General features: G+C 41.7%; 1 protein-coding gene across 1 annotated transcript in view; it reads right to left on the reverse strand.

Moving 5' to 3' along the window:
- The window catches only part of zgc:153039 (uncharacterized protein LOC767698 homolog), an 80,192-nt gene extending 71,509 nt beyond the window's left edge, over positions 1-8,683 (reverse strand). Inside the window, exons 1-6 of the mRNA XM_061682036.1 lie at positions 8,151-8,683; positions 5,090-5,224; positions 2,111-2,248; positions 1,523-1,840; positions 242-349; positions 43-154 (exon numbers count right to left, since the gene is read on the reverse strand). Of these exons, the coding sequence (XP_061538020.1) occupies positions 43-154; positions 242-349; positions 1,523-1,840; positions 2,111-2,248; positions 5,090-5,224; positions 8,151-8,367 (1,028 nt within the window). The 5' untranslated portion in view covers positions 8,368-8,683. The remainder of the gene's footprint in view (positions 1-42; positions 155-241; positions 350-1,522; positions 1,841-2,110; positions 2,249-5,089; positions 5,225-8,150) is intronic.
- Between the last annotated feature and the right edge of the window lie 5,272 nt (positions 8,684-13,955).

The raw sequence follows: 13,955 nt of genomic DNA on the forward strand, positions 1-13,955 counted from the left end.
GTTAAGAGTGGTGTTTGAGTGAATCTGTTGAGCGTGACTGACCGGTCACAGGAGCACGCCACAAGGAGGCTGAGCAGGTTGTAGATGATGAATGTGAAGATGACGGCGGTGATAGTACCACGTGGAATGGAGTAGCTTGGATTCTTGAGGTCACCTTGGAGATGGGTCAAGTGCATTCCTTAGGTCAGTCTGTATACAGGCTGTCCATTTACACAAACCCGTGCACATGCAGTTCAAATACCTGACATGTTGGACCCCGCCATGATGCCAGTGCAACCATTAAACATCACAGCAAAAACAGTGGCAAAGGTCATCAAATTTCCTGTCGTGTAGTCCACAGTGTAGTCAGCTGTGTGAAGAGATAAGAACAGGTAGTAAGTTGTTGAAGTTGTTCTTAAAGCATTCATCTTCAATCAGCAAGGTCAATGATATCTGTTGACATATTTTCACAATACAGGTTGTACATTTAAAGTGAAAGACAGGTGAAATGGAAACTCATAGCCTCCTTTGAATTTATGACAACTAAACAGTATTCAGACTTACAACTTGATGACTTGATATGTAAGAGTAAAATTAATATTTTGGCAACCAGGTCGCTTTCATCAATGGTCATTCACATTCTTAGTGAGAAATTGGGGATGATCCAAAAGCAATAAAATGCTTCATAAAGAGCAGTCACAGCTTTTGAACATGTATGTACATAAAATTAAGTTCAAACCAGATTTGTTACAAGGAACTAAAAGTTTAAAATGTGATTTTCCATGTCAATTTAAAGGTCCCGTATTAAGGCTATTTAGACTTCCATAGAGTGACTCTCTAACATGGAATTAGTATAAGTGTCAATTTATTTATTTTTAAAAACACCTTGGTTTTGTCATACGTTTGTCCAGAAAAGGCCACTCTGACACCTACTTCTGTTTGACCCAGTTTTGTATCTGCCTTGTCCATATTTGGCTAAGACCGCCCCCCCTTTCCTCTGATTGGTTGCCTCCGTGTAAAAGACCCACTTGTGAGACCACACATTTGTTATGTTGACAGCACTGGCTCAGGAGTGGAAAGGGAAAGCGGAGAGCTCTGCTCGTGACGCAGATAAACTCGAGAAATTCAATTGACCTGATTTCAAGCCTTTCAGTAGAAAAACGTCTGGAGCTCAGTAATGCTTGGACGATTTTAATTAATCTTTCACGTTTACTGAGGCACCATAGAGACAATAACACATCCCACATACTAGAAAAAGTTGGTTTGGCAAAATATGTCCCCTTAAAACTGCTGCAAAATGCCCAGTCTGGATGAAATCTGTCCAAGTCATCGATACTGCTGAACATGCATACAAATCGCCAATAAAATGTAAAGCTTTTCAGATTTGACAGAAATTATATTTTCATAACCCTTCCAAATAACTAACCATTAAACAATTGCTTCACGGTTTTTGCACATGGAAATACATTTTTTTCAAACGATTGATTTGACAACATAATATGTGACTGCGGTAAAACATACTTTTTTTTTTAATCAGCCTTACCCCACAGGTTCCCTAGAAGGGTGTCCAACTTGAAGCCGGTAAAGTTTGCTGTGGTGGGACCCGTTCCATTTACAGTAGGGATGGAGTCGGCAGAACTGGGCAGAACGATGGTGTGAGGATGTACAGCAAAGAAGCTGATGAAGATTGTGCCGAGGACAAACATGACCACTAAGAAGGTGAGGAAAGTGGCCTTGGCATAGATGTGAGCACCGACCATGCACACAAGCATACAAAGAAGGGCGATGACTGTGGCGTAGAGCATAGACCACCAATAGCCTGATTGCAGAACCTGGTAAGAAGATGTGGCTAGTGCCCCATCTAAGGGAGGATCAGAAACCATGTTTTACAAAATGAAGGGGGTTACATGACACAGTGATTATTAATGCACATAGTTTATAAAATAATACAATCATGATCAGACAAATGCTTCATTTCACAAATAAATCCTAAAATGACAACTCATGTCATGTGTCATGTTATCCATTAGAACTCTCAGTATTATAAATACAAAGAACATTTAGAAACCAATTTAAGGAAACCTGGTATTTTTCAACTTGACTGTATTCGACCAGTTAAGGTGAAACTTACCCTCTGGCACTCCAAAGGTGGCAATAACAGCTTCAACTAAACCCAGCACATAAAGAGCACAAGCACACACATTAGCCAAGAAGAACATGATTCCGATACTACCACCAAATTCTGGGCCCAACGCTCGGCTGATCATATCTGAGGAATGTTCAGGAAAGGTAGCTTGGGAAAGGATAAAATCAATTTAAAAAATTGCCACCAATAAACGTATAGCCCACTGACAGTAGGGTTGGGCATTGTTTGAATTTTAGCAATTCTGGTCCCAATTCTGGTTCCTTATTTCGATTTCGGTTCCAAACGATTCTCGATTCTTATTCTTTTAGGGAAGCAGCATAGACTAAAATAAACAATTGACTCTGGGTTCTTTATAACCAGTATCAATATCAAACCTATGAACTAAAAGGCAATGTGTGTGGAACTAACCCAATTGACTTAATATCTATTAATTAATGTTTCAGCTAAAAGTTAAATATAGCATTGTTAAATTGTCATTTGGGACTGTTTTATCACAGTCAAATGGTTTATATGTGCAAGTTTTAACTTGACTTCCTGTTTTAAGACTGTAGCCTTTTATTTTGAAGGGTACGCACCGGAACTCGGCATTTTGGCACTAAAATTAACTTCACACGGCACAGGTGATTCTTTTTATTTAATTTTTTAAATAAAAAAAATATATAACGTTGATTCCTTTCCTTACCCACCGATGAGGCACAAGATTAGTGTTTGTGATACTGTGAGACAAATTTTATGTGAATTTTGTCCCAATTCATTGTGATGAAAAGTTGCTACGGTGAAGTTTTGGCTCAATGTTAAGCTTTTTTTTCTGTCATCAGCACTTGGTTTGAAAACCATCAGTGCAAAAGTGCAACCAACCATTCACCTTGTTAGCTGCCTTAATGTTAGCATCAGAGATAGGTGGAATAGCCAAATATTGAACTCAAGTAGGAGTACTGTTAGTTTAGAATAATATGACTCAAGTAAAAGTAAAAAGTAGTCATCCAAAAATGTACTTGAGTAAGAGTAGGAAAGTACTCAATGAAAAAACTACAAGTAAAAAGTAACTTGGGAGTAACTTCTCTTTTTTTTTTTTTTCATCAGAGCATGAACATCAAATAAAATAAAAAAATAACATCTGCCACCATTTCAATTTTAAACTGCCCAAAAAACAATAACACATGCATTAGTCCCAACAGAAACATTATTTGGTTTATTCACTTAAATGACTTCATGGAGAAGCTGCTTGCTGACCAGACTGAGTGATTGTGTGTGCGACACCATATGATAAGGCTAATTTGCCATGTCACTGCCAAAACAACAATAAAAACATCTGCAACTTACCGCAAGGTTTTTTCTCAAGTTAGAAGTGGGCTGAAATATCCAAGTTTGGGCAGTCACAATTTAAGAGCTGCATGACAAAGCTGTTGTTTTTTAGAGTCTGGAAAGTAAACACACTTGTGCGGCTGTTTTTCTTTTCCCCTAAAATTTGTCATTTTGATTGGCTCGCGAAGGCTATGCGCGCGGTCATGTGACTGCCTAGTGTCGTCTGATTGGCGCAACGGGCACCCTAGGCGAAAGTCGAAGATGAAGTCTAAAAATAGACGCGTACACGCAGGAATGGATAGATAAAAATAGTGAACGGGAATGTTGATCATTGTAACGGGGAAAAAGTATCGATCCTTCTTCACATAAATAAATACTCAAGTAAAAGTAAAAAGTACAGTGCATTTAAAGTACTCTGACAAGTACAGTTTATGGAAAATGTTACTTGAGTAAATGTAACGGTGTAAATGTAGCGTGTTACTACCTACCTCTGGTTAGCTTAGACCTATTTTATTGTTTCACTCACTCAACTGACTGAGAGTTGACTTCACTGAAGCTCTGCGCGGTGTAGGTTGAGGCTCGGAGCGCGTCAGATGCTCCACAGCCTCCTCTGCACAATCTAATCTTACTCCAAGTGTTGCACTGAGGCGAGTGACCATTCATTTTAACAAAGTTAAGACACACTCTTGTTCGCCGTTGCCGCCGTTGGGCATGAGCATGTCTTCATGCGCGTTCTTCTTCATTGGTTTTTGCCGCTTCTTTGTTGGTTTTCACCACTTCTTCTTCGGGGTTGGCAGACCAGACATCGAAACTGGGAACCGACATTTTTTTATTTGAATGATTCCGGGAGAACCAGAACATTAGTCCCGGTTCTAATCGGTTCTCGATGCCCAACCCTAATTGACAGTGATAAAGACAAAAATGTATTTTAAACAAATCAAACAGCCAACTGAGGTTTTCCACATACCCCTGTGGCCAAAGTGTTTGTCTTGGGCAGGGGAACTGCTGGGTGCTCTCAATCCTGCTGCATATGAAGTTTATTGAGATTCCTTTGACTGTGATTTGGTGTTACATAAATGCAAGTGGACATGCAATTAAGTCGCTTAAATATACAACCCCAATTCCAATGAAGTTGGGACGTTGTGTTAAACATAAATACAAACAGAATACAATGATTTGCAAATCATGTTTGACCGATATGTAATTGAATACACTACAAAGACAAGATATTTAATGTGACATGATATTTAAACGTTTGGGAAATTAGGACACTAATTGTTGAAGCTTTGTAGCTGGAATTCATTCCCATTCTTGCTTGATGTACAGCTTCAGCAGTACATCAAACAGGTGTTTGATGAGCATTCCTCAACTGTCTCAGTCTTTTTTGCCAACTGTCCCAGCTTTTTTGGAACGTGTTGCAGCCATAAAATTCTAAGTTAATGATTATTTGCTAAAGATAATAAGGTTTATCAGTTTGAACATTAAATATCTTGTCTTTTGTGTATTCAATTAAATATAGGTTGAACATAATTTGCAAATCATTGTATTCTGTTTTTATTTATGTTTAAGACAACATCCCAACTTCATTGGAATTGGGGTTGTAATTCACAAGATGTAAAGTGCAGTTTTCACATAAATTTAATCTGTCCAAGAGGATACAATAGGCCCCCCCAGCATCTAGGGCTCCATTTGTGGAGATGGCACATACTGACAAAACAGTCATGCAGATTATGAAGTAGGCCACAATAAACATGGCAATTCCTTGGTACAGTCCAGACTGGCCAACCAAGAAACCTGCAGGAAAAAAAATTATTATGTTAAAGGCCATCAGGGTTTATCACTGACTTAACTGAAAGGCAGTTTGGCCAGTGTGAATGAATAGATATAATAGATAGATAGATAGATAGATAGATAGATAGATAGATAGATAGATAGATAGATAGATAGATAGATAGATAGATAGACAGACAGACAGACAGACAGACAGACAGACAGACAGACAGACAGACAGACAGACAGACAGACAGACAGACAGACAGACAGACAGACAGACAGACAGACAGACCGACAGACAGACCGATCGATCGATCGATCGATAGATAGATAGAGGCATGGAATAATGTTCTATTATTAAACTATCCATTGAGACAAAAGTGCAAGCCTGATACATTGCATATTTTAGAGAATGTAATTGAATGTCATTTCACGAAAAACAAAGTAACCCTATTAGAGCACAGCATAAGGGCAGCACAAAAATGGGCTGCTACAGCGAAGTGGAGACTGTGGGGTATAAAACTGCAGAATCCAATTGGTCATGCATTATTTCTAGTACCTTGTAGTACATGCTATTGTCAATGCTCTCAAATTTACTGTGTGCATTTACTTTGTTCACATTATTATTTTATATTTGTAAATTTTAGAAAGGTACTCAGAAGAGAGCAGACCTCCACCAAGACAAAATTATTCTTGAACAAAGAATCTAGAAGTTTTAAGAATTTCCCAAAATATCTGTTGGTATGCACAAAGTAGATACTGAATCTAAAGCAAGTGTGTTGTATTGTATTGGTCCATGATGAAAATCTTGAGTATTCATGACCAGCAGCTCCTCAGCATATTTGCATGTGACAATTAGTTTATAATACAATACTGCATTTCTTCAATTTTCCTGATTTGTGTCTTATTTTGAGTATTTTTTTATTAGCATTGTGCAAGTTGAACTTTATCATTCAACTGACGAGAGGAAGGATATCATCTTTATGCCACATGATTGGGTTGGGCATGATAAAGTCCTCTGTGAACGACCAGGCAGAAATGTACCAACATTGGGACGGGGGCTTATGGCCCTTATCACTCAAAAAGAATACATAACACAGTTCCTCAGCTAAATACAATTATCATAGTATTCTTTCTTCAAGCAGCTCCACAAAGTTAAATAAAGTCGGAAATTATATTCTATCCTGGATAGTGTAGTAGAGTCTGGATTAGACTGTACCATTTGCATAATGGAGAGGGGAGATTTATTGGTTTGAGTGAAAAACGTTTTCAAATGTTTTTATTCCTATGTGCACCAAAACTTGCTCTCCACATGACACATATCCATAAAGTCTCCAAGGGTAGTTTTTTTTATTTTTATTTTTTTGTAAAAAATAAATAAATAAATAAATACCACTCGCTTTTGTGCTTTTTTTATTGGTGGCGGTAATAACAAGTGTGATTATTGAAAAATAAATAATAATCATAAAAATAATAATAATCATCATCATAGTATAATAATAACAGACAGAAGCTCCACAGCAGGATGATGTTTGAAACATATCCTAACTTTCAGTTCAACAATAAAACTATTGTTAATCGAAGTCGGCATATTAGTGTGAGCGAACAGTCTCAACTTGTACACACACAAATGTGACTGTGTGTGTGTGTGTGTGTGTGTGTGCGTGTGTGTGTGTTTCTCTATGTGCGTGTGCCGATTCAAGCATATGTATGTACACCACAGCAGCTGACGTCTCACGAGACTTGGGTGTGGGTAAAAATACCGGTGGTGGAACTAAGAGATTTAACACAGAATATCAACACTCAAAGAACCGATATGAACGTGAAGCTCAGTCCTAGTGTGTCATGGTTGTCTGAGCTTTTTCAAATTCAAAACTGTGAGACAGACGTGCAATCTACAAGGCCACCCCACTGTCATATTTTCACTTGGATGAAATACTAAAGGCGGTACACTGATGGGGTGGTTAGCACATCTGCCTCACAGTTCGGAGGTTTACTGTTTGAATCCAGGCTCTGGCCTTCCTTTGTGGAGTTTGCACGTTCTCCTGTGCTAGTGTGGGTTTTCTCCGGGTACTACAGCTTCCTCCCACATTCCAAAAACATGCATCTTAGGTTCACTGAAGACTAAATTTTCCTGAGGTGTGAATGTTAGTGTCAATGGTTGTTATGTGTGCCCTGCGATTGGGTAGTGACCAGTCCAGGGTGCACCAAGCCTCTCGCCCCCAAGTCAACATAGGCTCTAGCTCACCCACAACCCTAATAAGCATAAGTGATACAGACAATAGATGAATTAAATAACAAGGGTGTGTCTATTTTTATATTCCCAAAGATCAAGTACACGTCCAATGTACTACAACGTGAAAAAAAAGGAACAATTTTACCGTATTAAACCAGACACGATACACACACTAACAGGGCCCAACTCGTAACAGGAAGTACAAGTGTAATGTTAGTTCCCATCCAGATCCTCACGATATTTTGTGAACACCTGCAACTTATGAAGTTATAAATATATATACGGAATGTTCATATGCATGTGTGTGTGTGTGTGTGTGTGTGTGTGTGTGTGTGTGTGTGTGTGTGTGTGTGTGTGTGTGTGTGTGTGTGTGTACCATTGGCTTCCTATATCACTACTATTATACAAGTCTGATCTGTTCTCAGAATTAGGGGCGTAGCCTGATAAATTCGTTACTTCTTCCCACTCCTTGAATTGGTGCTTTGTTTTTTTATTTGTGTCATTTTCTCAATAGACTATCTTGTGTTGATTTTTTATTTCATTGTTTGTATCTATTCAAAAGGACTTTGGAATATATATATATATATATATATATATATATATGTTGCGGTCTACCGCGTGAATCAAAAGTAGTTTAGAACTTCAAAATAAGAGTATGCGCAATTAGATATAATCACGAATAACAATGCTTGGATAGCCATCGAGACTCACCGATTCTCAGAAATACAACCACGCTGAACATTGACAGCAAGGTTGGGATGACCACACCGAAGAAGGTGGACAGTTTTTTCGGTTGACTCGAGTGGGAGAACCGGCGCCGGGTGACCGGATGCTCCTCTGGCACCTGGCCGGACGGAGATGCCCACTGCTCGGATTCATTGACGCTGGTGGAGAGGCGGTAGTGGAGAAGAGGGGTCCGTTCTGTCATCTTGAAACTAGACAAGCGTCGCTATTTCGCGTTTTTTCTTCTTCTGGATATCCCAATTATTTTTTCTTTTACGAATGGCACCTCTATAAACTTAGGAAAGTTAATCAGTGACACGTCCTGGTCACCGCAGAATCGAAAAAACGTTTCCTGGCTAAAAACATAGCAACGCCGGAAATAAGTGTTTGATGTGAGCAAAAAAATACAAATGAGAGCGTTCGCTAAGTTGAGCGAACGTTTAAAAAAGTTTTAAAAGTCGGATATAAGTGCATAAAGGTCCCCATGATGGTGAATTTCTCTGCAAATCCATGCGTGAGCTATCATGTGACGCACAAACATCAAGTCACACCATTCGCATGTATTTCCGGGTCTGCTATTCAAATTAAAAAACAAACTAATCCTGTAATAACCATTAAACTTGATTGTGATTGTGGCAGGAAACAGTAAAACTATTGTGTTTGCTAATTTTTAAACTCCTGTACTTTCATTAACAACGTGGTTAGTAAATCAAATTGTACAGAATCAAGTAAAACACAATTTCCGTTATGATTGCGCTATATGTATAACGCTTGACGAGAGGGTTTCAATCTTTCTGCAGCTCGTTGATTAAAATCGCATGAGCTCTTCTGTTCTGAGTCCTGACCAATCACAACACTGTATTTTGCCCAGACGCACCAGCTTCCTGGTAAGAAACATAAGAGAAAAGATATTTGTAATAAAACGCTAACATTTGTTTTTGGGGTAAATCCATGCCTCTGCTGATTTTGCATTCGGGGAAACTTGGGTAGTAACCCATCAGATCCACCAGGCGCCACTGGGGAGAAAAAGCTTTTCTTTCCAACGGGTATACAGTCAGTAGGCGACACACAAATAAATGATCGAACCAAAATACCGACTTTAAGTATTTGAATTGGATGACGTTTTCCCACAAGTTCATTAGGTATGTCTAATGCAAGATTCCCATTTAAGTACATGCCATTTAATTATTCTTACCCAGTCTTGGGGAGTCAAAATTATTATTATTATTAATTATTACTATCTATCTATCTATCTATCTATCTATCTATCTATCTATCTATCTATCTATCTATCTATCTATCTATCTGTCTATCTGTCTGTCTGTCTGTCTGTCTGTCTGTCTGTCTGTCCGTCCGTCCGCCTAGCCGTCCCTCGGTCCATCCATCTGTCGATCAATCTATATCTGCAGCACGATGAGCAAGTGGTTAGCACGTTTGCTTTACAGTTGGGTTTTGGATTTGTATTCCATGTGCTTCGGCTTCATCCCGCTTTCCAAAACCATGTACAGTTCTTATATTTTATACATATGTTTTTCAGTTCTTATACGTTGTTATATTTTCGCATAGTTCCCCTACTTTAATTTTTACGGCCATCAAACAAATGTAGATACTGTATCAGACAAATATGACACAAGTGAACTGAAAATGCTGTTTTTAAATGGTGATTTCATTGATTAAGGAAAAAAACTATTCAAGTTACCTTGCCCTGGGTGAAAAGTAATTGCCCCCTTAACCCAATAACTGGTTGGGCCATCCTCAGCAGCAATAACTGAAATCCAGCATTTTCAGATTAAAGTCTGGACTTTGACCTTCATTTTGTTTTTTTAAGCCATTCAGAAGTTAACTTGCTGGTGTGTTTTTGATCGTTATCATGCTGCAGAATTCAAGTGCGCTTGAGCTTGAGGTTACAAACTGATGGCTGAACATCCTCCTTCAGGATTATCTGTTAAAGAGCAGAATTCACTTTTCCATCAATCACAGGAGGTTGTCCAGGTCCTGAAGGACCAAGCAAAGTAGCCCAAGACAGTCGCACTACCACCACCATGTTTGAATGGGTATGATGTTCTTTTTCTAAAATGCTGTGCTACATGTACGCCAAAAGTAACAAGACACACACCTTCCAAAAAGCTCAACTTTCATCTCGTCAGTCCACATAATATTCTCCCAAAATCTTTGTTATTGTCAGATGTGTTAAATTTTCTGTTAAAGACCAGAATTCATGATTCCATCAATCGCAGGAAGTTGTCCAGGTCCTGAATGGGAAAAGCAGCCCAAGACATCACACTACCACCACCATGTTTGACTGGTGGTATGGTGTTCTTTTTCTGGAATGCTGTTCTACGTTTATGCCATATGTAAGGAGACACACACACGCCGAAAAGCTCAACTTTCATCTCGTCAGTCTATAATATCCTCCCAAATGTCTTGGGAATTATTGAGATGTTTTAGCATAAATAAGATAAGCTTTGCCTGCCTTGGCCTCGCTTAACTTGTCCTGACCTGCCTTGGCTTGGCCTGCCTTGGTCTGGCCTGTCCTGGCTTGGCCTGGGTTGGCTTGGCTTGGCCTGTCTTGGCCTGGCTTGCCTTGGCCTGGCTTAACTTGGGCTGGCCATCCTTGCCTTAGCCTGGCCTGGCCTGCCTTGGCTTGGCCTGCCTTTGTCTGACCTGTCTTGGCCTGGCTTGCCTTGGCTTGGCCTGCCTTTGCTTGGCTTGGCCTGCCTTGGTTTGATTTGGCCTGGCCTGCATTGGCCTGGCTTGGCTTGGCTTGACCTGCCTTGGCCTGGCTTTGCTTGGCCTGGCTTGGCCTTTCTTGGCTTGGCTTGGCCTGGCCTGACCTGCCTTGGGTTGGCCTGCCTTGGCTTGGCCTGCCTTGGCTTGGCTTGGCCTGCCTTGGCTTCGCTTGGCCTGCCTTGGCTTCACTTGGCCTGCCTTGGCTTCGCTTGGCCTGCCTTGCTTTGGCCTGTCTTAACTTGGCCTGGCCAGCCTTGACTTGGCCTCCCTTGGCCTGGCCTGACTTGGCTTGTCCTGCCGTGGCTTGACTTGGCCTGTCCTGCCTTGGCCTGGCCTGCCTCGGGTTGGCCTGCCTTGGCTTGGCCTGCCTTGGCTTCACTTGGCTTGGCCTGCCTTGCTCTGGCTTAACTTGGCCTGGCCAGCCTTGACTTGGCTTGGCCTGCCCTGGCCTGCCTCGGGTTGGCCTGCCTTGGCTTCGCTTGGCCTGCCTTGGCTTGGCCTGCCTTGCCTTGGCCTGGCTTAATTTGGCCTGGCCTGCCTTGGCTTGGCTTGGCCTGCTGTGGCTTGACTTGGCCTGTCCTGCATTGGCCTGGCTTAACTTGGGCTAATCAGCCTTGCCTTGGCTTGGCCTGCCTTGGCCTGGCATGCCTTGGCTTGGCCTGCCTTGGTTTGACCTGTCTTGGCTTGGCCTGGCCTGGCCTGGCTTGACTTGGCCTGCCTTGGCTTAGCTTGGCCTGGCCTGGCCTGCCTCGGGTTGGCCTGTCTTGGCTTGGCCTGCCTTGGCTTCGCTTGGCCTGCCTTGGCTTGGCCTGCCTTGCCTTGGCCTGGCTTAACTTGTCCTGGCCAGCCTTGGCCTGGCCAGCCTTGGCCTGGCCTGACTTGGTGTGGCTTAGCTTGGCCTGCCTTGGCTTGGCCTGCCCTGGCTTTGCCTGGCCTGCCTTGGCCTGGCCTGCCTTGCACTTGCTTGGCCTGGCCTGCCTTGCACTTGCTTGGCCTGGCTTGGCGTTGCTTTGCTTAGCCTGCCTTGGCGTGGCTTGGCTTGGCTGGGCCTGCCTTGTCCTGCTTTGGCCTGGCCTGGGTTTGCCTGGCTTGCCTGACTTGGCCTGGCCTGGCTCTGCCAGCCTTGTCTTGGCTTGGCCTGGATTCGCTTGGCCCACCTTGGCTTGGCCTGCCTTGGCTTGGCTTGGCTTTGCTTGGCCTGCCTTGGCTTTGCTTGGCTTGGCTTGGCTTGCCTGGCTTGGCCTAACTGTAGAATGTATATGCCACTCATATCATGTTGTCTTGTAGGATGATCTGTGTGTGAACACTGAATACACGGCTGGCCTCTTTAGTATAATGTGAAAAAAAGTTGCATTGCAATTTAAATAGATGAGTACATGCGCACAAACATTTTATTCACGCAAGAGGTCTTTGCAACACAAGCTTGTATGGCTGTGCTTTTCTATGGGAAGAGCCGTTACCGTGGCAACACCAAGCAGTAAGTGCCTTTTCAAAGGCTGGGCCGCTCTGTCACGAACACCCCCTTTTTTCTCTTTTATCAGCTCTCAAACCATTCTCCATAATGCAGCTGCAGCAGTCATTTGGGACACAACAGAGTTGGCACAACATGGGGACTTTCGTCTTTATATGCTTCAAGCTGTCAGTGTGATTTAAGTCTTTTGGAGAAAAGTGAATTTTGTCATTTTTACTGCCGCAGGATATCCCTACACACCACAGCATCTGCATTTAGGCAGATGTCTTCTGAACAACAGGATGGGAAACTGTTTACCGATGCCTGAGGCCTTGCTTTCTGAAGAGCATAATTGGATACAGACAGTCACGCTTTCACACAGTAAATGGAATTATTGTATTTATTTCATGTTATTGCTTTTTTCTCATAAATTCAAAGTCAACTCAAATGACAAACATCAGATGTGAACAAAAAAAATTCCATCCTAGCGCTTTCGACCGAAGAAGAAATTAGGGAGTCCAAAAGGAAATGGTAAAGCATTTGTTGAAGCATCAAAATGTCAGAACTGACCTTTTGTCCCAGAGAAAAGAAATGTATTGACAGGGATAAAAACAAATGCACTGAGCGGTTGCATGACTTCTCCAGATGTCCTGCTTGTAACAGAGACAATGACGAGACCCTGATTCTGCCATGTTCTCATACCATGTGTATTCACTGTATATCAATGGAAGGGGAGAAGAGGTCCGGTCAATCTCCTCGCTGTGGTCCGAGCCCACGTGTCTGCTCTGTGTTGTGTCCATTGTGTCTGTATGATGTGGAGCTGCCATGTAGGACATGGTCCACTGCGCTATCCTGTCTCCCAAAATATCCTACTCTTAAGTCTGAATGTGTCAGCCAGGAGACTGGCAGATGCGATGGAGCATCTGAACCACACCAACCACCACCACGTATGCAGGTAAGAGATGTCACTGTCATGAATTAGTTTAAGCATATGTAATATAGTATCTGCATTAATTACTGTCAAAAATTCTTCCAGTTCCACTGTCAAATTCAGGTGGACGCCTACGCCGTGACTGCATATGAAGAGAGAGCACAATGTGAGTTTATTTACATGTATGCATCTCATTTTATGAGAGCCAATGCAAGAGCTGCCTCAAAAAGTCTGCCTTTACTGTACAAAGACAGCCCAGCCTCATTTACATTCACTGGGTGTCACTTTTCATACCGAATAGGTTTAGGGCCATGTTTTTATTTACAATTGAACCTCTGGAGTTGAATGCCCCTGAAGTTGTGTAAATCAAACCAAAATTTTGAGGAAAATGCCTTTAAAAATTGCACAAAAGATGCACAAATTTCAATTCGGTCGTCAACTTCTTTATACAACCGTGTAACAGTAACAGTCAACAGTTTCTTTTCTTTTTTTCCCCTTTTTTTTCCAGTTCAATCAGCCAGATTTAATTTTACTGAAGCGATGTAACAGGTCCCAATAAGTTGTGCCAGCTTTGCATTGAAGGAGTAGGGCAGGTGGTACTGGTTCTGTTCTTTCTTTTCAATGTGTATTCTAGACGTTTTAACACATATTAGCTATTCAATTATATTAAAGGGGTGCAGTT

This window comes from Phycodurus eques, chromosome 7 (genome assembly GCF_024500275.1).
Source record: "Phycodurus eques isolate BA_2022a chromosome 7, UOR_Pequ_1.1, whole genome shotgun sequence".
Lineage (NCBI taxonomy): Eukaryota > Metazoa > Chordata > Actinopteri > Syngnathiformes > Syngnathidae > Phycodurus > Phycodurus eques.